Genomic DNA, 24,707 nt, shown 5'->3' on the forward strand with positions numbered 1-24,707 from the left:
CACCTTAAGTATGTAGCAAATAAGGCAATGAACAAGCTGTTTTTCCTCAAACGTGCCTTGCAAAACTCGCCTCCCGAAATAAAACTTCTGGCATACACTACACTTATACGACCGGTATTAGAATATGCTAACATTACACGGTTCCCTTATACAGGCACTAGCGTAGCCGCACTGAAAAGTGTGCAGCGAAAGCTGCTTGATTTATCTATAACCAATACAGGCGCACAGATTCACCTACTGAACTTTTTCATCGCGCAGGGCTTCAGCCTTTATCTATTCGATCGAAACTGCACCACTTGAGTTCCTATACTTAATTCTGCACAATTCATTTAAGCTTAACTCTGAAGAATTCGTCAATATAAGCAACTCCAGAATAACCCGCCGCAAACATCTTCTCACACTTGAAGAATTTTTTTGTTGCAATAACACATTCTATTTGTCCTTTTTTCCGCGAGCAGTGCGCGAATGAAATGCCCTTGAAGCTTCGATTGTTATGCTGCCGACAGCCTCCGATTTTCGGAGCTTTCCGAGCTGAGTATATTGCCACAAAAGTGACTAAATATTCTTAAAATGTTGATGATAAATACTTTGTTCTGTATAACTGATTACCTCGAATTTGTTTGTCCTTGTCTTGCTTTAACTAGACCCACCCTTTTCATTGTATACAACTGCTTACTGTTCTATAACTGTTTGATCTGGAAGCTGTGTACTTTTTGAAGAGCGCACACCCCGTAAAAACCCCGGTTGGGGTTGACAGTATATCGAAATAAAAAATAAAATGACCATGCGTTGCGGCATTTGCGACCATCTCGAAATGCCGGCTGAGCCGCCCCCTGCCACGTTCACCTTTCGTTCAAGTCTACACTAATAGCTTAATGAGTTTATTGATGGAAAGCTCAATATTTAAGCGACAGATGATGGAAGTCCTTGCTGGTTTTCAGGGTCATCGCTAAGCCGAACGGCCTCCCACTGAACAGCGGTTATCTTGCCTTCGCATTATATGCCCTGCCAATGCCCATTTCTTCTTGATATTGACACGAACTACAAGAGGACAAAGTGAGCAGTGCCGCGGGCTGGACGATGATGATGAAAACGTTTTAACCGGTACTAATGGTGATTGTCAGTCTCTTTATTCCGAGAGTCCACTGCACATGGCAGCCGCTCTTGCCCTGTCGGCCAGCTGCTGCTGAACTTTCAGACAGGAGCTCTTCTATTCTTTCTATTACTGTCTTGTTTTGCCAGGTCCATACTCTTTGGTATAAGTCCACCTCTTTGCCAGTGTGCGCATTGTGACTCAGTCTTCTCGGTTGATTGCGAGAAGTTTTTTGGGTTTGAGATAGTGTTTTCTTGCATTCTTTTTAGTGCAATTTTCTGCTTCTTGTCTACTTCTTGATCGGGTGGCGCGTACTCTGAAGAATTTCACGTCTAGTTTTTCTGCCAGGCTACTATCACGTAAGAGTAGTAGTCATCAAATGTGAGTGCACGTACTCTCCCTTCTCACCACATCGTCACCCATCACGACCCTCTTTCTTCTCCTCATCTTCTAGAGCGGTGAAGAATGGCACGCCAGATCTCAGTCATTCTGGCCGACCTCTCTACCTTCGTTTCATTAAAGTTATCTATCTATCTACTATACTGAAATATGGCGGCTTCTGCGGCAGCACTGCAAACAATCTAAGTTTGCTTATAGCTTGCCAAACTCGATCTCTGGTCGCACAGTAGCATATGTAGTTTTCATAAGGCATTAGTGTCTTAGTAACAGACGGCGTGAGCTATAACGAGGACAGAAATACGCATTATTCAAACATCTTTCATTCTACACCACAAAAAGGGTTTAGTCAAACAGGGAACACAGTTAACTAAGCTAATGCACGAGCGTGTTGCTCCAGCAATATAAGTGAAATATTGTGCAACGCAGGGCGAATACAAGGAAGCACACAGTACTAGGCGCTAATAAAAACTAATACCTTCGCGAAGACGTAAAATAAGTCTGCACAGGCATCAAGTACAGCTGACAGAAACAAGGTATGTGTACGTGAACCTGACTTCAGTGGAAGTCACTTCAAAACAAGATTTCATTCTCATACAAAGTCACTGATGTGACCCCAGCGTGGTGTGACTTCTCTTTTTGTTTTGCTAGAACAAAAGCTTTATTTATCTCTCGTTCACGGCTTCAATCAAGTTCAGCTGTTTCTTATGATAGAGAAACACTGGTCTACCCCTTACAAAGAAAATCCAGGTGTCACCTAGTATCATTCTTAGCTCATCATGGGTTCCACTGTTACCACTCATTTGAAGTTAATCCAATTGAAAAGATATCGATTACAACATGCAAGAGGTACCTTGCAGACAACTATCAACTAAGATTATATTTTTTATCTGGGTCGTTTATCTTCGCAATTTATATCTCTACTTTCTTCGTGACGTGGATTTCATGAGTATGCGTGGAGTGAGGCAGCAAGCTTACAGACATGTGAAAATTGAGCTGTTAATTACCAAATGCTCTAACACGAACGTTTTCAAGATTTAAAAAATTGTTTTACTAATGCTCTTCTTTTTTTATATTAGTGATGGTGGCATTCTTCTCATGCGTGGTAGATGAAGAAAGACATGCTGATACACAAGTCACTGGGCGACTCACGATATCTCCGGGTGCTGCAGTGCCTGCTCCGAAAACGAGGGTCATGGGTTTGATACTCTCCACCAGTATCCGCGTTGATTCTATGAAAACTAAAATTCGAGAACACTTTTGTGCGGAGATGCAGGTTATTTTGCATCAAGAAACCCTATTAGGGCTTGAAATTTGTTCGGAACGCTTTAAATGAGCGTTCGACAATGCAAAGATTGTGCTTTAATTTAATATGAAGAGTTACCACATCCGTATCGTCCTTGATTCAACGCTTCCTTCCGATCTTAGCTTACTTACCTCTGTGATGAAACATTTAGGGCTCACAGTTTGTGCTAGTTACAGGACAAAGTAATGCAGCGACAGTCCCCCATGAACAAACCCTTTCTATCGCATGTTTTCTCGGACACCCATGTTAAATACATGGCAGAAATTTGCTAACACTATTCTGCACTTCCATCACCCACTTAAGCAAGGTGCGCGTGCACCTCGGCCTACCGTCGCTGCTGACCTCACTCAGGCCATTCGGCGGTGCGCTGCGTCGGCGAGACCCCGCGACTAATGCAACGCGCCACTTAGCGAGGGGATTACCTCGTCCTGTTTACTCGGTGGACGTCTCGGTCGTCCACATTTATTACTGAATACCTGCTGGTTGAGGGAAAAGAAAGAGGGCAGGATGGGGGAGAAGGCACGGCTGAGGCCGGGTTCCAGGGAATCATTCGGCGTAGCCAGTAAAAGCAGGATTTGCAAGATTAAGCTGGTCTGCTGGATAAGTTTTACTACTGTAAGTCTGTCTCAGCACAACCGCAGGGATTTGTGAAGCCCGGATGGTATAGAAGAGCAATTCATTTCTTTTTTTTTCCCTTTGGTTCTAGCCGTCGGGGTGGTTCGTTAACGTGGTGTTCGGCTGCAGAGCTTGAGTTTGAGTGTTGAATCTGGGCCACAGTTACCCTACTTAGGAGTACGTGAAATACAAAAACTATGTTGTCCAGCCGAAAAGAATTCATAAGCTCACTGACAAGATTCTACCCCGAGCACCTTTGGTTCCCTGTCAAAGCTCTCTCCAATAATGAGGATTTAGGCAACAAACGATGGTTAAACTGTCACTACAAGCAACATCACACCACTCAGCGATGCCATCCACGACATCCTAGTGGCCTTTATGTGCTTTAAATTTACATCCTTAGAAAGATAAACAAACAACTTACTCCAGCCGGACTAAATAGACTCCATTCTCGTTCCTCTCGCCCAAACTGACTGTCCCCGTTCGCCGAACTAAAGCATTGTCTCTTGCAATGCCAGTAGCACTATCTAACCCATTCCTTTGAAACTTGTCCTCATTTTTCTCTAGCCTTTTTCAATAGAGTGTTTGGCACTATTGGAATGAACACTTTGTAGCATTTCGCAATGTTTATTGCTTCACTATGCTACGGTATGGCTATGCGTAGTTCTGAACAAAATAAAACCTGAGAGTGGTGCCAATGTGGCGCGTGATCTACCATGTGTCCTGAAGGATATGTATAAAGGGTGCAAATGAGCGAAAAGAGTGCAGATGAAAAGAAGTGCTCGTACTTTAACTACGACGTAGTGCGCAAGGCACGTGTAGATGAGCCAGACTCACGTGTTCAACGTAATTCACTATGTGCCTTCACTGCCCGCGCAGGATGATTACTGATTGTAAATACTTATAAGTCACAAATGCTTAGCCCGCCCTAGAGATACGGGCACATTTAAGTGATGAGCATGGACAACATGAGCCTGTTATGCCAAGGCTGTTCATGATAAGTGCACTGCCCTTCCGGGAGGATTACGTGGTGGAAAAGAAGTACTTAGTAATAATTAGAAGCTGGTGATAAAGATGATGCCATGTTGAGAACATCGAGAACAGATTACAGCAATTACCGTACGTTTCTGGTGGCTCGTAGATCGTTAGGGGCAGCACTGAGCTTCCACTGAACTCGCAGTCGGAACCTGTGAGTTAGCCCGAAGGATGAAAGAGGCGAAGCATTGTGCTGTTCAATTCTTTCGACGAAGCTCGTCTAGAGCGCTGTACTTATTTCCTGACTATGACATTCGGTCTAGGGCACTAACACTGATCCGCCAACTGCACAGCGTCCGTCATGCATGTTTTGTGCTCGTAATTCTCGCCTGGTTAACGCTGTTTCCTGTGTTTACCCAATTAGACGTTATTGAGCTCCCCAAGCAAGGCTTAGGCACTGTCGATGCGAGCCCACTCGCCTCTTGGAACAGTACCAACTACTGACAAAGTGCCGATGAGCTCTGGAGAATCGATATCGACAAAGGTACGGAAGCTGCAGTGGGTCAGACAGTAAGTCAACACGAGTCTGTTAGTCAAAGCGTGTCAGGGAGTTTCTCCGGACCGTCTGCGAATGTGAACGAGTGCTAGATATCCGCACTGCACAAAAGGCGAATGACGCTCCTTAGTCGCCGCAATACAGGCACGACATTGAAAAGCTGTCCTACCAATTTTAGTTTTCATATATTTATTATCATTATTGTTTCATTTTATGCTATATGCATGCAAGTATCGATTCGTTTTTGCTTCTACTCGAGTAAACAGTGGACGGGGAAGGAAATGAAGTCAGAGCAAAAGGTCGCTTGAAGGAGTGGAAAAATCGGATTGTGCCAAGCAAGCCTACCGTCGAGGACAAAACGAACTGAAAAGAAATTCTCAAGCACACAGAAAAACAAGCCAAAATAATAATAAAAAATACTCCCGGGGATTCTATATATCTTTCCGAAGTGGGATCATTGTATTTTCGGGCAGATAATGAAGCACGCAGTTATTTCATCCTCTTAAAATTGAATATTTTCACTATGTTGTCCACTTTTGATTTCTTTCATTCAAAAATCCGCTCAACTCTCAGCTCGCCGCAGAGAGTTAGTGTACTGATTAAAGAACAAAAGCGGAGATCCCACTCCCATGCACACCTCCTCCACATTTATGCCAGCAGTTTGGGCAGTTGATACCAATTTCGTCCTGACAGGGTATTGAGGCCGAATTCATGACATACTAATCTACAAGCATCATTCCTTTCAGGCCACGGGATTTTAGCTGTTGCTATGATGGCTGCTGTTACCATAACACTGAATCCTACATACAACTTTCCTGCACCATTGGCAAGAAGAGGCCACTCAGGAGCGAAGATGCATTCTTTTTAAACAGATTTCAACGCTCTTTGCACGAACATTCCGTTAATAAATTGTGGTGTCCGAATCTTGCAGAAACTTATGAGGGGGAAATATCGTTACCGTCAATCGTCATAGTATCCGCCGTAGGTACCATCACAATGTCACGTATTACCCAGCCCCCACCTCTGGCAGCCTATACTTTTTTATTCTTAGTTTTTCTCACTCTTCTTTGATTATCAGAGCTCAGCCCTGTTCTGAACTCAGATGCAGCTTCGTTTATGTGCTCACAAGTCGACTCACCTCCTGCCGTTAGAAGTCCGATCAACTGCAACACTTGGCTCTCTTTAGAAGAGCCATTTCCTGCCCTTCCATTTGGCTGGATAAATACAAATTCATCATGAGAGCCATTAAGCACAAAAAACGTTGGGACGCTCGAAGTCACGAGTTTGCCACCAGAACATGCACGCGCGAATCTTCTTCTCACAGATTAATTAATGCCACCTGCCGGCCGTTTACGCCGACTCAACGGTCGGGGAATTCTTGCCAGACGGTCCAATTAGCCGCAGGCCAGCCGGGCCTCGTGCCAGAATTCGTTTCCAGACTAATTGCCTGGATTGATTTGTCGATAAGTCGTAGCTGCGCCAGAACTCGAAGCAATGCTCTTGAGTAATTCGTTTCTTGTGAGTAGTGTTGGTTTCTTATTGTTTGTTAATCATATTTATCAAGCGGCGATTGCAACACTCTACATTTAGGCATGTACAGTCGGAACAAGTTCAGTAATATTACAGCACGAGACACACGCATCCGGCAGCGCCCCACGTCCGCTCTCTGCGACACCTCGACCTATAGAATACGTTTCGTGCCTAATTGTACGGATTGAGTCGGCTTGGCGCTAAGCCGCGTTGGTTCGCGCATCGACTTCAGCTTAACGACTTGCTGCTTAGTTTTGTTATTTACAGAGTTTTGCGCTTTGCACCTGTAACAGTGTACTCTGCCGTGCTTTGTCCAAAATGGTTCAATAATCTATTGCTCTTCAACGTGCTGCCGCGTTGCCCGTCTATTTCAGATAGTGTTGCAAGAGTTTAAATTTTGTTTCAGCCTAAATGCGCACTAATTTACGACATACTTTCAGTGACCGTAAGCTGGAGACGTCAGTCAGTGATGTTCCATTCCCTAAAAAAATGCTCCCTGAACTAGACAAAAATTTCTAATTTTGTGACCTCTTGGAGTCAGAGTTCAACTGCTCGCATTCAAAGCTGAAGGTCAAATGACGCTTGTATTTCACCTCTAACTGGAGGTTCGCCGCAGGTGTGGCTGTGACGTCATACCACTTGACTTGTCGCAGCTGTAACCGCTCGTTCCGCCACTACGCCACCGACCGCTCCGACCGCTCGCTTTCGCCAGTTATGTCACGTGACTAATCACATGATTCGCTCTTGCTGATTAAAGGGCAGCGCTCGCCACCTATGCGGTACCACCGCTGCACCAAAGCTAGGCTTAGTCGAGCTTTCGATTCGTATAACCTGGCTCAGCCGAGTTCAGTCACAGCCAAATTTTTCCCCTCGAAAAGCTTGAAAACTCTGTTGATTTAAAGATGTGCGAGAGAATTTCGGTTCTCAAATTCGTGTAAAGCTTCCTAAAAACTAACTTTTAGCCAAATTTTAGGCCTTAAATTTTAGGAAAAGTAAATTATAACGTCACTGACGGAAGTAACATGTAAGCTCGAGTGCAGTTCGAAAATGTGAAAACTAGTTAGGCTGAGAGGCACACAATTTTTATTTAATGCAGTCGGCCCCGTTGTCAACAGCTGGTGTAAGCATGCATTGCTTTACAGGGCCAGCGACGAATACTCCACGACGTGCAAAAGATGGCGCCACGTGCGCACTTTCAATATATCGGGAAGCCTTCACATGTTTGACATGCCAGCGTCTTCGCCAATGCGCCTTTTCCACAAGCCTGCTCTGCGCATGCGCGCCTCTTTTTCTCCAGCTCCACTGGTTGAAAATGAAACCGCCTGCTCCCACTGCGCATGCGCAGTTCATTTTATTGACAGGTGCTTGCAACAGATGGCGGCAGCTGTCAAGCACATATTTTGCCACTTCGTAGGCGCAGCTTGTTCCTTGCGGATCAAGATGGTGCCTGCGTCTCCCACGTGCGCTGGTTTTCAACCAGTAGCAGACGAATATTCGCCACTCCCCAGAGGGAGCCACTTCTTGTGAAAAATGTGGACAGCTAGGCAGTGCACTATACCCCCCTGGCTTGGTTAACAGCTTCACGTTCCGCCGCTACCAGCGGCTTCTTCCAGCGGGACAACACACTCGACGTTGGTCTCCGCTTCCGTTGCATGGCACGCCATCTGGGGACACGTTTGGCTTCGACGCCTTCTCTGCTCTGTGTGCTGCCTCTTGAAGCTGGCCTTGTCGCCATGGCAACCTTTTTAAGCATACTAGCCCTAAGACCCGGCCTCAGCGATTTTGTCGTAGTCTGTCTGGCTAATAATTACCTCTAATAAAATAAAATAAAACACTATATGGCAGCGATGAAGGAAGCGAGCAGTCACCGAAACCACGAGTGGCCGCGATTGGGTTTCGAACCAGTGGCGGTGCGAACAGATCAGCTTCGCTAGCTTCTGCATTAGGCAACTTACCCCAATGCCGCAGCTCTTTTTTTTTCTTTATTGCTCGGGAATACAACAAAACAGACTACTTTCAAGCCTTACTTAACCACGCCACATCCCGCGAACTCGTCATACATAGTCACACCAGCCTCTTGCTATCACTCTGCCCGCACATCGAAATTCGGGCATATGTACACATGCATCGAGAATAGGCAGCCAGAGAGCAGGTCGATCTTGCGCATCATAATATATCCCAGGCACTAAAGCTCTTCTGCTCTCTCAACAGAAAAACTTCGATGAGCGTGGCAGCTCTGCATGGCGATCTATCATGCGACTCATACATAGGCTGAACAGCCATATGAGTAGAAAGAGATCACATGGAACCTTAGAACCTTTCCTTGTAGGCAAAAATCTTCTAGTGTAGGGCAACGGATGTGTGCTCATCCGGGCGCAAAACCTTTCTTTATAAACTTCACACTACGACCATACTTGTCAGCTCACTTCGAGCTAGGGGGACATTTGTGCCATATTCAGTGACCTGTCGCTTGTGTGAGCTGCCGGAAATTATTGATCATTCCTTTGTGTTCTGTTGTGATGTCGTGATTCTTTGAGACGTTCTTTAACGGACACTCAAAAATTAGGCAGTGGCTTAGCTCTGGCTAAGCCTGGATATACAGGCGAAAAGCCAGTGCTACCACTAAGTCGTACCACGTGGTCGTTGTAATGGCGAGTCTTGAGATTTTCGTCTTATGACTCTCTTGTTTCCCCTTCCTCACTCGCTTGGCTGCTGCTGGCTGAAGATGCGGCCAAGACATGCTTTTCGGGTTCTTTCCGACGTCGCTTAGCAAAACCTATTTCCCGTGGTTCAGGCGTTTCGGCTGCACGTTTAGCTTTGGCTTTATCATATTTTCCCTGTTGTGCAGCTAACTCCCAAGCGAGTACTTCTGGATCGGACGAATTTACTTTCAAAGCTTTTCTGCGTAGTCCAGCTGCAGCCGCACTCTCCTTCCCTTCCATGTCGAGTGCGCACGCCTATTCTCTGGCAAGCGCATTATATAGCCTCCTTGCGCATGCACATGACGCACATGTGCAGTAGCGCGCGGCTGTGCCGAAAGGTCAGGCGACGGAGTCGGCGGCGGCGACGGCTGCGGCAGCGGCGAGGAGCGACCACCTTCACGGCGCGTGACGTCACTCGTTTTCGCGCATGCGCATAACCCACTAGTTCGGCTCACGCGAAGCTCGGCTCTGACCCGCGTAGTGAAGCTTTTCGCTTCAAAAGCGTCGTAACCGCAGCCGAACATCCCGCGTGTTTAAGTGCCACTCTCTCGCGTCGTGCTTTGGACGTCGTCGTCTTCATCAACTTCCATTCGTCCGCAGTGAATCCGAACACCAAAACACCTTAGTGAAAACCGAACTCCTAGAGCATCTGATTCTCATTATGCAATCACGCTAAATCGCCCGTCATTCTTTAGTTCCAGGGATAAACTCACGTAGTGTTTTTGTCCAGGAAATGCTTCCTAGCTCTCAACTCATCCCTGTACATTGAAAAGCTCCAGCACAACTGCCGCCGAACACGTGGAGCCGCAGGAAGGATGTGCTTGTCAGTAATAATAATAATAATAATTGGTTTTTTGGGGAAAGGAAATGGCGCAGTATCTGTCTCATATATCGTTGGACACCTGAACCGCGCCGTAAGGGAAGGGATAAGAGAGGGAGTGAAAGAAGAAAGGAAGAATTAGGTACCGTAGTGGAGGGCTCCGGAATAATTTCGACCACCTGGGGATCTTTAACGTGCACTGACATCGCACAGCACACGGGCGCCTTAGCGTTTTTCCTCCATAAAAACGCAGCCGCCGCGGTCGGGTTCGAACCCGGGAACTCCGGATCAGTAGTCGAGCGCCCCAACCACTGAACCACCGCGGCGGATTCAGAAATGGTGGTGAATTAGACTTATGTATGGGACTTGTAACGTAACAGCCATCAACGTCTTTGGTCGAATAACCTTCGGACATTGCAACACGTAACAGGCTAAAAACCGACGTGGCGCCCCGTTTCGAGCACCTGCTCATAATTTCCTCCCTTTTAGTATATATGTTTTGATTAGCCTTGCGTGGTTAGACTAATTTTCTGCCACTTTCTGGTTTTTTACTAAGTTGTTCTTGTACATACAAAATAATTTCGCTCCAAGAAAAACCATGCTCCCAAAGCGAAAACTTCGAGAGCGGTTTCAGGCGTCGCTCAAATGAAGTTGCTCGATCTATGCCGTCGTCAATTTCAATTCACTGCGAACACTGGCATAGCATCGTTTTCTTTTCCTGCACCAGGAAATGGAGAGGAAAAATTTCGATTTGGACAGTTCTCTTGCACGTCCATTTCGTGGCTATTTCAGTGCGATGTTAGACTGGTATTCAAAATGAGAACTAGAAGCATTTCATGCGGCCAAAGACAGCAGCGACGTGCAATTATATTCTTCACTATTTAGGCGCTACTGGTGTTTTAGGCAAATTCTAACTTCCCCGAACAATTGATCTCAGAACTTGACTACGGCCTCATTCAAAGAAGCCATCATGCAGTAAACTCATCATCAGCCTAACTACATCACTGCCGGGCAAAGAGCTCTCCCACGACTAATTAACCCTGTCCTTTCCTAGCAGTGCCCACCCTATGCCTGCGAATTTCTTAATTTCATCCGTTAACCTAACTTTCTCCCGCCCCTACGCTACGCTTGCCTTCTCTTGGAATCCACTCCGTTACTCTTAAGGACCACCGGTTATCTTTCCTTTGCAGTAGATGCCCTGCCCAAGCCCATTTCTTCCTCTTGATTTCCTCTAGGATGTCATTAACACGCGTTTGTTCCCTCACCCACTCTGCCCGCTTCCGGTCTCTTAACGTTACACCTATTATTTTTCCTTTCCATTGTTCGCTGTGCTGTCCTTAACTTAAGCTGAACCCTTTTCGTTAGCCTCCACGTTTCTGCCCTGTAGGTGAATACCGGTAAGATACAGCTCTTGTACACTTTTCTCTTAAGGGATATTGGTAACCTGCTATTCATGGTCTGAGAGAATCTGCCATATGCGCTCCACCCCTTTCTTATCCTTATAGTTATTTCCCACTCACGATTCGGATCAGCTGTCACTACCTGCCCTAAGTAGACGTATTTCTTTACCACTTCCAGCGCCTGGTTGGGAATTGTGAACTGCTGCTTCCTTGCTAGACGGTTGAACATTACTTTGGACTTCTGCATGCTAATTTTTAGACCCAGCGTTCTACTCTGCCTGTCGAACTCATTCATCATGATCTGCAGTTCATCTCCTAAGTGACCCAGCAAGGCAATGCCATCAGCGAATCACAGATTATTTAGATATTTTTCATTAACTCTTATCACGAACTGATCCCAATTCATGCCTCGGAATACCTCCTGTAAACAGGCGGTGAATACCACTGGCGAGATTGCGTCTCCTTGCCTAACGCCCTTCCTTATTGGAATTTTATTCCTAACTTTATGGAGGACTATGGTGGCTGTACAGTTCCTATATAAATATCTTCCAGTATTTAGACATAAGGCTCATCTACATCCTGATTCCTCAATGCCTATTTGACTACTGAGGTTTCCACTTGAAATTAGAGACCGATCAGCTTAGTGTCCGTTGCCTACAAGGTATTTACTAAGGTAATCGCTAACAGAGTCAGGGCAACGTTAGACTTTAATCAACCAAATGATCAGGCAGGCTTTCGTAAATGATATTCCACAGTAGATCATATTCACATTATCAATCAGATGATATAGAAATGCTGTGAACTATTGCGTTACAACCCTCTTCAGTGACCTCACTTTTTTCTAGCATCTTTCCTCCATCTTTACTCCCCAATTCTCTCCCTTCAGCACAGTAGCATGTCAGGGAATATTTACGCCGGCTAAAATCTCTGCTTTCTATTAAGAGCTCTCTCTCTCTCTCTAAAAGCATATAAAGAGGAATGAACTAACGATCTGTAGCGCGCACAGGCGGGTTTTGTAATAATTTGTAGTTAACTTGGTTTCTTTTTTTCTTTTTAAACTTCTGGGGACTGCGTGATCCGAGAGGTCGGCCGATGCTGCTTTATGCTCATTAGAGACGCCTCATGGGGTCTCCGCGAGCGGAATGCGGGCAGTCGCGCTGCTTGTTCGAAACTCGCTCTCTTTAAACCTCTCTTCTATTCGTCCCATTTCAACCTAGCGTTCCCATTGGTTCATTCCGAGTCACGTGTGAGTCGTTGTTTCGGCGAGAAATCAGGAGGAGAAGATGAACGGGGAGTCTGCCACCAACTTACGAGGCATCAAGGTGCGTAGTATTTTCCTCCGCTTCCCGGTCCGTTAAAAGTGCGCACCTCGTATGCGTGGTAGAGTCAAGAGAAAAAATGAGGGAATATATGCGCCTGTCCAGTCATTCTTGCTGTTTGTTGTTCGATTTGGCGCCAATTTTTTCTGTTGATACCGGCCAACTAGCCTCCCAAGATGTTCTACTCAAATATGCTGCAGTGCAGGCCGGAACGAAGACCTACCTCCCATGTCTGCGGCGCGGATCGACGCTAAAGAATTGGGAAGGCCTGCATTAACACCTCTTTTTGGGCTAGTTGGTGCATGCTTGATTTAGAGAAAACCTAGCGCAAAAACATGCAACCACAAAGACAGAACAGACGAGGCACAAGCGCTTGTGTCTCGTATGTTCTGTCTTTGTGGTTGCATGTTTTTGCGCTAGGTTTTCTCTAAATCGGGAAGGCCTGATATGGCTGGTTCGCTGCACCCACCGGTCATTGCCGTTTGCGACGCGCGATGAGATTTCCACCCACGACCAGCGTCGTCGAAATGCGTTCCTCGCGTTCCTCATCCTTCTTCTTATTGTGTCGCACAGTTTAATCCTTTGGTTTGCCCTGAGGCTTCGTTTGATCGACGGCTAACAGCCGCCGGGCGGCCGTTGGCCAGTTTTCCGCAGAAAAATCTCCATTTTGGTCGGCCTTTAGACGTCGTTTTTTTCCTGTTTGCTGGTAGGTAGGATCTGCAGTGCTTGACAGCAATCTTCGATGGTCGTATCTTTGCGCAGACGGATCTCCGAGAAAAATTTATTCTGTGTAGAGACGGCACGCATGCAAGTTGCCTCCACTTGCCTGGATGCTATCGCTGTGGCTCCAAAGGATACCATAGATTCAAGCTGGCTCACGCTGCGGGCGTCAGTAGCAGCGCAGGGGCTCGCATTTGTATGACGTTGGTTGTGAAACTAGCCGTGATCCTTGGGAGCAGCAGTAGCTAATTTAGAGTCCAGTGAGCTTCTACTGTGCTCAACGCTGTGACCAATTTCGCGTTTGGAATGCTCGGCAGTCGCAGGGAGGCAATGCTCCGGAACGCCGCTGGTGCTGCGAAGAGTGCGGAGCCCGTGTAATTATTTCTCATATGCAACACGTAGCGTCGTGAAGTTAGCTTGCATCGCAGCGAGTGAATAGGGGCTGAAGCCAGAAGGGGCTAGTATCCCGGGGACATGCCCTGGTGGGTCATGACGGCTCGTGCTGGAGTGCCAAGACCACCTAAATTCCTCGCAGCATCTCTTCCCTACTGGAACTTTCCATATGACAAGTTCCACAAGTTCCAACAGACAAGTTCCACTTCCTTTCTATGTTTACGTTTTGTTTGCGACTCCTGCCGCTGAGCCTCAGTGTTGGGTTTGCTTCGGTGCATGAAAGAAGACCTCTGTGATCGGTGGTGCGTGCAAAAGATAATGATCCTTGTGGTTGCACTCACTGCAAAACAGCATGAAACTGCCAACGTCGCTGCCCTGCTATGTGACAATTTTCATAACTTCCGGTGCCTGGCAGATTTTGCTACCGAAACGCGATGATGTAGTCTGAGCTCGTTACGGTGCATTGGCAGTCTCAGCTCATTAGGACCGACTGCTCATCTGATCGGAGATATCGCGGCTCCGGTGGCTGATTGTGCCGAACTTTTACGGGTGCTCTGTCAAGCGTATTCCGACCAAAGCAATTTAAAGAATTATGACTTCAGTTGTGCATGTGCAAGATTGTAACTTATGTAAAGATGTATGACTGTCTTTGTCGTACATAACATTGCATGTAGTGAAAAATTCTGAGATTTTCATGTTGCGACTCCTTTTATTCTCTTGTTACCTTTTGTCGCATGTTTAGTCTATTGTATTGTACGTTTTCAGCAATGTTGTGTAAGTGTATTTACGGGTTGGGCGCACGGCGAAACGCTAGCTGTTCTGTCCTGCGGATAATGAGCGTCGCTCTGCTTCCAGAGTGACGAGGGAATTAAGGAAGAGGGAGGCGGATGCGGAGATTGGCCGACCCGACTGGGCGGCCGCTGCTGGCATTTTGCTCATTAGAGGCGCCTCATGGGGGTCTCCGCGAGAAGAATGCTGACAGTCGCGCTGCTTGTCCTGCTTCCAAGGGCACTTATTCCCAGAAACCCTCTCAGAGACCCTCCCTTTCTTTCTCCGCGTTTCGGCCAAGCGTCCCTATTGGGTCACTCCGAGTCTCGATCGGGCCGTTTTTCCGCGAGAGGTTCCTAGTGGAAGGAAATGAACGCGGAGTCCGTGACTGACCCGTGCAGCTGCAAGGTACGTAGTGTTTTGCTCCCGGTTCGCTGGCCTTTGCCAAGGGACCGAGAACGCGGGTGATCAAACGCGCGGGCCGACGTATGCTAGAGCCTAGACCTCAACGGATACCTGTTGCTCGCCTGTGCATGGGGTGTGGACGATGTAGAGTTGAAAGGGCTTTACTTGCCTGCCTCGCCGTCACCAGCGGCAATTGAGGGTATTGTGGTGGAGAAAAACTTTTTTAATGCTCAAATAGAGAGTTTGGGATCAGAAGACCCCGCTGCATGGTCGGTATCTTAAGTCCGGGACACCGCACGACGAGGCCCCGTGTCGCGCCTGCTTTACCAGAGCCCTTTGGAACACCAGTGTGGAGCAGTTTAGACGAGCAGTCTACCAGGCCTCACGGATAGGGGTAGGGGGAAGCTTAGTGAGCATTCTGAGTACAACCCCACACCATGTGAAAGATATCGTTGATCTCTCCACAGTTCGGGTAACGCCCATCTATGTTGGGATGAAAGTGTTTCACCACGGCAGGACAGAGAAGAGTTCCTGTCTGCAGGCGCCGCAGAGCGCTCCTCCGCCTTACTCAACCCCCTGGCAGAGGACGGGTAGAGGCGGTCGCTGTAGCAGTAAGAGATTAAGACTTCGCGCAACCGCAGAAGAGGTTGATGAGCTTTTAAGCCAGGATGGCTACGTTGAGGAGTCCGGTGTGTAAGCACTCGGGCGGCCGCATCAGTGGCCTTATTGCCTCGTAGACCCTGGCGGCCAAGAGCCTAGAATATGTTTATCCGAGTCCTTGCTTCGCGGGCGCCTATCCGAGGGCTCGCTTCCGGGTGCTGCGGCTGGGCTGTGGATTTTACTGAGGTATGGGGATCACTATAGTATTTTATAAGCAGCTCGGTCTTAATTCTGAGCAAATATAGTGACATGAGTCAGGTTTTGAAGCGACGATTTAACGATTTTGGTACTTCGAAAGCACTCTGATGGCCGCAACTCCGCCATGAAACAGCGAACATCTTTCAAGTTTTTAGAGGTAACTTCGCATATTGTCGATCCTAAATTGGATAAGCTATAATGCAGAATGTTTCTCCGTGACAATGAGCCTTTGAGATTACCCGAGTACGCAGCCAGCTTGTTGAAGCACAATGCGAGCGCCCAATAAGAATTGCAGGCTAATTCATCACATCCCATTAGTAATGAGACATGCTGTCTAATCACCTCCACAAAATTATGATATATGTGTACTTGTTCAATTGAGGGTACCGGCTCCAGAGTCTCCTATTTCCTAATTAGTGTTAAGTAGGTCCTTTTGATAATGTGTCTCCTAAAGAAACATAAAAGAGCTCGATTATTTTTATAACACGTTTCTCAGCTGCAAAGTAGCGTTGCAGTAGTTTGAGTAGATGGGGACGGTATTCGCAAAAAAAGTAAAATACTAGCAACAGGAACATCTTTTTTTTTCTTTGCTCATCTTAGATAACTCCTCAAGCCTTGATGGCCTCCTACACACAAGTTTGGCAAGAGGTATATCGCGTGTATTTGTTGTTGTCTTGAGTTGCATGCGGCGCAATGGTCAGCGTATGCCTCTCTGTAGCCTCGGACGGCGAATCGAGTTTGTCCTACCAGCGCTGGCCTTGTCTCTTCTGTCTGGGTGCATATTGTTAGTACTGAGCATGTTTTGATTTTCTATTTTCCCCTCATGCCCCCTTCATTTGCCTTTGTAGGTACGATAGTCGAGGTTACACTGGATCAGATTATCTGCTCATAATGGGCTGTCCGAGCTAACGCGCCCTTGCCAACTGGAGCAGCTACGTACTGATATTACGGCTGACATCGACAAATGCACACTGCAGATCACTAAGATAGGAGACCAACGGACATTTGGGCAAGTTGGCTAAGGCTCATTTTCGACGCAAAACAGCGCAAATGAAACGATGGACGAGTGTAAGGTCCCCAGCAGCACAAGTGCTTAGTGCAGAAGAACCGGAAAGCTGCTGCTGTCTTGTAAAAAAGAATGATTCTTGTCAGGCTTTTATTCATTGTTTATTGCTCAAAGTATTAGCCAAGGTACAATAAATACGTAATGGAGTCACCCTATGCGTATGTCTGCTAAGTTTGCATGCTACAGGAAAGTTCACCAACAGTAATCATGCACGCACTTAAGCATTCATATAGCATGAATCAAGCCATTCTTATTAAAGCAGATCACCGACCAGATGTAATCACCTACCATTGTTGTAGATCCCCAGCAAGGAAACGTGAGGTATGACTAATTGAATGTACAAATAGGAACCACGAGAACTATACCTTTAAAGGGCAGCTGAACCATTTTTTGAGAATTCAACGATATTCAGGCGTTCAAATCTACGAAACCTCTAGGTAAAGCGTGGCGTTTTTTTGTGCGCTAGCATTTCAAACGATAACGTAATCGCCCAATAACCTTCAGGCTTCTCCTCTCAGCGTTGAAGAAGTAAAAAGAAGCTCGGTGATGACGTCACGGATGGTGAGATTTCAATGTTCCGTTGCCTACCCCTATAGCCTTCCATTCGTTGTCAGGTGCCGCCAAGCAACGCTCCGCGAGCTTGGCTTTCTCTACCGTTTGTTTTCCTTTGTATAGCCAAGAATTTCTGCGTTGGAAGTGTGCCGCCACCATATATGACGTCATGATGCACCCTTTTCTCCTTCTACCCAGCGCTGCCCGCTGCGCAGCAGTCTGAAAGCCTTCGCGCTTTTTGCCGGCTATTAAGGCACTATTTCGAACGCTAGCTGAAAAAGGCTTGGCTTGCTTTACCTTGATGTTTCACATATTAGAGCCTTTTATGCTCGTCCAATTCTAAATCTTCTTCAGATGTCCTTGAAAAGACACCTGCCTCCCTGTTCCCTAAATTGGTAGAGTAACACAAATGTAATACATTTCTCTTAATTTCCCAACCTAGGGTACTTACTGATTTTAGAGAAGACTCCTTAAATTGCTTTTTACCTCACTGTCGTTACTTGTTCTTTCTTACCAACGGCCTACAGTTTCTCGTACACTGGTGGGCACACAAGAATTCAACGATTTGTATCATTTTCATTTGAATCCGTCGTGACATTGTTCGCCATGAAAGCAACGTACAAAAAGGAGGGGGGGGGGAGAGAAAAAAGAACCAGTCCCATGCGACCAATCAAAAGCCAGATCTCTATAACTAACCACCCCTAACTCCCGCCGCATCTAGCCCGGCTGACTAAGGAAATGTGTTCCGCCAATCCGTCGCATAACCACTGCACAGTGTCTTCAGAGCAAAAGAGGGAAAAGAAAATGGACAGCTTATAGAATACGGTCGCAGGTGGTTGAAATAATCCGGAGCCCTCCACTACGGCGTCCCTTCAGAAGAGTCGTTTCAGAAGAGTTCTATAATGGGCCAGCTGGTTTTCAGCTATTATATACATCTCATTTAGCAAAAAACACACTTCAGAGAAAAAAAATGAGCACAGAAGAGCCTGTGCTTCGCCTTGTGCGTTGCTTTGTTTTTTCTCTGGTGTATGTTTTGAGCTAAATGAGATGAGACGCTTCAGGATAATACCCATGAAATCATAAGCAGAAGTGCATCTGTACATACCAGGTCCCCTGCTGAAAGCAAAGAGCTAACCGGTGGTTGTTCGTGACTTATGTGAGTGATGCCCGTGCATCATAGCATCATTTTAATGCTGGCTTCATAAGCGTCACTTTTAATCCTTAGCTTGAGCATTGTGATTTCAATAAGCGCAAAACCTCGGCAGTTTATCTGAATTTGCCTGGGAGCTCCGTGCGAAGAGAAATAGACGTGTTTCCTTTGGCAATATTTAGCGCATACAGTTCAGACACTCAAGCATACAATGTGCATGAGGGGGTTTTGCCCGATTTAATCTTTTTGGTCGCATTGTTATAACATGCGCGCCGAAATTTGCTCGAATTGGCAGAAGGAGCCAGTGCACTATGGTCAAGTCCAGTGACTAATAATACAAAAACGGGGACAGCTGCCTAGACTTTAAAGCAGCGCTTGTGCTGCTAAGGTATTCATTACGAACATTTGCCGTAACGGACTAACAACGCCTCTTTTCAGTGCAGTCGTTGCGTAAAAAAACGCCGAACATAACTAAGTTTCATACCCTGCGTAGGCGTGCCGTGCTCATGAAGGTTTCCGGAAATACCTTATTAGGAGCTTCAGCCTTCAAGTGCAATGGGGGCAGTCTAGTTCTGCAAGAAGCAAAAACAAGAGGAAGAAATCAGAAGTATACCTAGAGTAAAGTACTTATAAACAAGCTGCTTAAAACCGGTGCCGTTGGAGTCAAGTGCAGAAATCACCTCTCATAATATGCCCTCTCACAACTGCCTCACAATAAAATAAAGGTAAAATATCGCGGTGACGATTTCCATACTTGAGTGGTATACTCGCAATCACAAAAAATGAGCAAATTTGTGGACGCCTCACCATCGCACTCGTGGTTTATTCTAAGCATTGAGGAAATTCTAGGGGAGTACCGAGTCATGTTATAATTATTCGCAGCGCAAAAATAAACTGGGACGCAGTACAGAATGCTCATGAAAAAAAGGCTTTTTGTACGTCTTGATTGCTCGTTGCGTGGTGGTATGTATTCGCGATAATTTATTAAAAATAAAAAATAAAGGAGTCCATTTCACGGGGAAGTGCACAGGCGTATGTAAGAGGTGGCAAACAACTCACACTGCTCCTGCATTCCCTTAATCACCTACTTTCGCGAAAAGCTACCGGGTGCGATTCGCAACTGAACAACACGGTTCCTTAGGCCTATCGCCGCCGGCGAATTCGTCGCTCTCGCTTTCTGTGGCCCGGAAATTGCTCTCGAGAGACCGCCTCATTGTAAATGCGCTGGGAGGCTACGCAGAGACGCAGACACAATGGAGCAGCGAAGTGCGCGGTACGCCGAACGCAAGGCACCTCGCCTTTGAGTTTGCGGCTTTGAGACCTTCAATTGAAAGGGCACTGGATGGCGAATGCTCATTTCGTCGGGCTCTGAGGTACTTGAAGTCTGACTCGAAAACTGGCCTTTATTTCTGCCTGAATTGAAAGCGAAATTAGGAATACGCTTAAGCTTCGCCTGAAGAATAGGCGCGATTGCACCTTCTAATCCGTTTTCTTCTTTTTATTCTGGTTATTTCTCATTTTTCACCGACCAGCAATCCGCAATCACATTACCGATCACGGTCATCGATTATATTCACAATTACCGATCATATTACCGATTACCAGTCAACAATCACAATTGGCGGGAACCAATCACTGTCCGGGTTACACTGAACGACATACTACGGCATTACATACTCATATGCATACATACCTTTGTTTCAGTACAATGAAGCACCATAACACCGCCTTTTCATTTCATGCAGCTTCTGACGCCCAAGTAGCATATGAATATTTGATCTTTTTAATTGCTATGACATCAGTACACATACCAAGCGTATGTTACTAAGTCATAGACACCACAACGCATTCACTAGATGCCCCTCTAACACGCTTGAACCAACGATTGAAGTAATCGCAGCTGCTTGAAGTGTACAAAGAGCGGATGTTTTGAAGATGAATTTATTAGTTTATTAATTTATTAGTCCCTGAAACTCTTCTGAGTTGTGAGCGAAACGCACGTCCACTCCTGATATTTGAGAGCGCAGTGCATAACATAATCTATCTATTATCTATCGTAAATTTTCTAAACAGCCAATAAAGGAAACACAAAAAATACTCTTCGGGTCCTACGCGTTGCTTGTCCGCCTGGCGGTCAAAAAGCCTGGATTCGAACCGCAGTGCCGGACATTTTTTCTTTCTATATTCTGATTTCAGGAATTCTGGAATATTTTCCGACCGACGCTAGACGACGGGCGACGCCAGTTTTTGAGCTCAAAGAGCTGTTTAGGCAGCATAGCATAGTGGGCGAGTTGGTATTGCATCATGAAAGAACAAAACAGTGCCATTGAAACGTGTCTTGCCTTTCCCTGGTTTTTCCTTTTAATGGCGTTGCTTCGTTATTTCAAGACCTCTTTAGAATAAAGCGTAAAGTGTACACGAGTTGGTTTATTAAGAGGTACGTGATCATGGAGAGATGAGACGCTGCTTGATAGCCTTTGTCGGTCCCCTGAGCGCGGTGAAGGATTCGTTTCTTGCTAGATCTGTAAACGACAGATTTTTAACCGTGGACAAGCAACGAAAACCACATGATTGGATAGATTCTTTTCAAAAGAATTAAGAACATGATGGAAAAACATGTCACAGGAGGTAAAACACAGCGTTTTATGATGTTTACCGCTTTGTGTTCTTCTTCGTCTCCAGCAACAAAAAAATAATAGTTAGCAGTAAGCGAGAGCCCGGTGATTGTTCGCGTTCACTAGATCAGTGTTGAAATTCAGCTTGCATCGTTGCAACTAGGCATTAATGCGAGCCTTTGTCCCGCAGAGGACTGTGACCATGATAATGGTGGCTATTGTGGGGGTGGTTCTGATAGGAACGATGGTGACTGCTAGGAACCCGGTGACAATCTTAACCTCGTATCTTTCACAGCAACCACTTCTGATGAATTTTCTCTGCGGTCACCGCTTCTTTCTTCGCGCCAGACTGGAATCACTGATGAAAAGTGAGGAAAAGTGAAGTGATATGCAGTGGAAACCTAAAAAGAAACGAGACTGTCTGAACCAAGGGTGATTAGTGCCTTCTCTGAGCATTGCAGATGTTCAGAAGGTATTTTGTTTTACCTTGCACTAGTAAGATGTAATACTCTCTTATAATGACACTCAAGTAGTCGTTTCCACGCCCTGTTCTGAGAAGCGATGGCTTGCCTGCTTCCGGGACCGAGAAACTGGACTCGTTTAATTATCTATGAGCGTTGCGTCAAGCCATCGTTTCCCGAAATGCAATAGCAATCTTGTAGAACCTTCCATGAGCGACTCTTCTGCGACAGCGAGCTTTGAAAAATCGCGACAACCGCAAAAAATACGCAAAGGGGAATGGAACCAGGAAAGCGCAAGAAAATGAGTATTCGGAATGCAAAATGAGGAAAGAAAGAGGCGGCAGAGGCGTAGTATGCTCTGCTCCTTCTCCCGGATTTCCCTACCGTTACGCTACGTGAAATGGCTGATTTGATTAGGACAACTCGATTGTCATTGATGGGCGTCCTCTTATTCCGGCGCACTCCCTTTTTCTCCCTCTCTATCTCTCTCTCGGACCACAGGCGGCGGAGAAAGGGAACCTTCGGGAGTTCGAGCGCCTCTTCACGGCCGACGAGAAGCGGCTCCAGTTCCGGGACAGCCGAGGGCGGGCAGCCGTGCACCACGCGGCGGCGCACAACCGGGTCAACATCCTCGACTTCATCCTCAAGCACGATGGCGGTGAGGAGGGCAGCGCTGCTCCTTCCCCAAAAACGGGGTGCCTGCGGGATAAGTGAAGTATGTTGCCAGGTTAGCTGGTACTGCACGATTAATTGGAACAAGGCGACAAAGAAACGAGATTTCGGAAGAAAAGTCGAACGCAAGCCGTACTACCTATCCGGGCAGCAGGATTTAATTATTACTATTAAAAGGAATGTAGTGATTTTTGCCTTATCCCCCATCGTGACCCACTTCTTTCTCCTCTTCCCGTTCCCCAGTGCAGAGTAGCAGGCCAGACATTTATTTTTCAGGCCAACCTCTCTGCCTTTCCCGTCAATAAACCCACTCTCTCTCTTTTTGCCCTGTAAAAAAGAGAAGGAGGAGGCGAATAACAGATTTTTTCTCTTCAATTTTCTCTGTTTATAAAAAGATATTTATTTTGCTCTAACTCGATAGCGTTACGGCTAACGTTCTGCAGAAAGTTCGGCGTCGGCGTTGAAAGCAAGAAATTCACGCCACCTAGGTCACGTGGTCTTGTGGCGTCATCAGAACCTGCCCACATGATTGCGAGCAAACTGACCACCGTGGCAGGGTGGCAGTTAAATTAATGATTGGTCTCGAGAGGTTCCTCAGCAAGGTTAACCTGGGTCGCAAAAGTCCCACCGGCGGCAGCACCTGCCATCGCAAGGCAGTGGCGCTTCGTTTAAGCGCTGCACCGCTGCGTCCAGTACACTGCACCCACTAGGAGCACTCCCAGGGGTCTGTGAAAGTCGAGAACGACCACTTCCGTATATATGGGTATTAACTTATTAACCCGTTAATACCGTCAGGTCATGCCCTTAAGGAGCCGCTTAAGTGTAGTGTCCCCTCCAATTCTTTTACCTGTGCTTGAGTGTCAATCACTGTTAGCCCAAGAGTAGCTTCCACTCATCAGGCTTTTTCTTCCTTTTAGTCACGTCCCCGAAGAAACTATTTCTGTACGATATTCTTGAATAATTATAAATTAAACAAATAATTCGAAACGCATGTAGCGGCTGACATTTTAAACTAATAATAATAAAGCCTGGGTGATCGACTTACCAATTAGCGAAATAAACAACTATGCCACTCTGCTAATAAAATTCTCGAAGCCACATTACAGGACTAAGGAGGGGGATGGAAGAACAGAAAAGCGCTTTTCTTTCATTTGCCATTATTTCCAAAAGACCCCCGCAAATTTAATAAAATGTACTTCTATATACACACGGAAAACTCTGAGTATCATGGCTGTAGAAATTCTTTATGCACCGATGTCCACAGAAGCCCCTGTATTCCATCGAGGCCATCGCCCACTTCTTCGGCTTATTTAATTAATTCCTTCAAGGCTAACCTGCACGCCATGACAGCCTCCTACGCACGCCGTATGTATGCAGAGGGCGGTATACGTAGGGCTCTTCGCTGTAACCAATTTTCCATCCCGAACCAATTTCCTAAAAATCAAATTAAACTTTTTTTCTTCCTGAAAAGGCCTCTTCTACAGGACGTAGCGGTCCAGAGTACGAAGCTGAACATATCGCACGATAAAATAGCATCTAGTTTCACTTTATTCTGGAGGCGTGTTTTCTGTTAAATTTAGATTTTATACATTTTTAATCCTCGTTGTTTATCACGTGTCTTGTTTTGAGGATAACTTTTTAAAGTGCGATTTACAAGCAGGAGGCCAAAAGAGTGGCAATGATCAGATGTGTTGTTGGCAGCATTGTAAAAAGCACTACCCAAGCTAACGACGTCCTCCTCTAAGGCTCTATAGATTTAAAAATGGTTGCTGTGATGATGAATAAATGTTCTAGAAATGTATAACTAAAGGGCTAACGAAAAGGGTTCAGCTTAAGTTAAGGAAAACGCAGCGAGGTATCGAAAGAAAAATGAATAGGTGAAAGGTTAAGAGACCGGAAGCGGGCAGAGTGGGTGAGGGAGCAAACGTGGGTAATGACATCTGAGTCGAAATCAAGAGGCAGAAAGGGGCTTGAGCAGGGCATGTACTGCGAAGGCAACATAACCGCTGGTCGTTAAATGTAACGGAGTGGATTCCAAGAGAAGGCAAGCGTAGCAGGGGGCGGCAGAAAGTTACGTGGGCGTGTGAGATTAGGAAGTTCGTGGAGATAGGGTGGGCGCAGCTGGCAAAGGACAGGGTTAATTGTAAGACATGGGAGAGGCCTTTGCCCTAAAGTGTCCGCAGTCAGGCTGATGATGATTATGATGATGACGACGAAATAAAGTACGGCAGCTTTTGCATGGACAAGGAAGTGCCGTGCAAAAAAGGGTAATGTGTGCGACAAAAATAGATGCGGAATATGTAATTTATTCTTAAGCTATTGTACTTAAGCTACT

At 46.2% G+C, this 24,707-nt stretch overlaps 1 protein-coding gene across 1 annotated transcript in view; it reads left to right on the top strand.

Annotated features, from left to right (window-relative positions):
* The window catches only part of TrpA1 (Transient receptor potential cation channel A1), a 174,164-nt gene that overhangs the window by 43,907 nt on the left and 105,550 nt on the right, over positions 1-24,707 (top strand). Inside the window, 1 exon segment of the mRNA XM_077639238.1 lies at positions 22,202-22,358. Within this exon segment, the coding sequence (XP_077495364.1) occupies positions 22,202-22,358 (157 nt within the window).

The sequence above is a fragment of the Amblyomma americanum genome, chromosome 10, assembly GCF_052857255.1.
Source record: "Amblyomma americanum isolate KBUSLIRL-KWMA chromosome 10, ASM5285725v1, whole genome shotgun sequence".
In the NCBI taxonomy this organism is placed as follows: domain Eukaryota; kingdom Metazoa; phylum Arthropoda; class Arachnida; order Ixodida; family Ixodidae; genus Amblyomma; species Amblyomma americanum.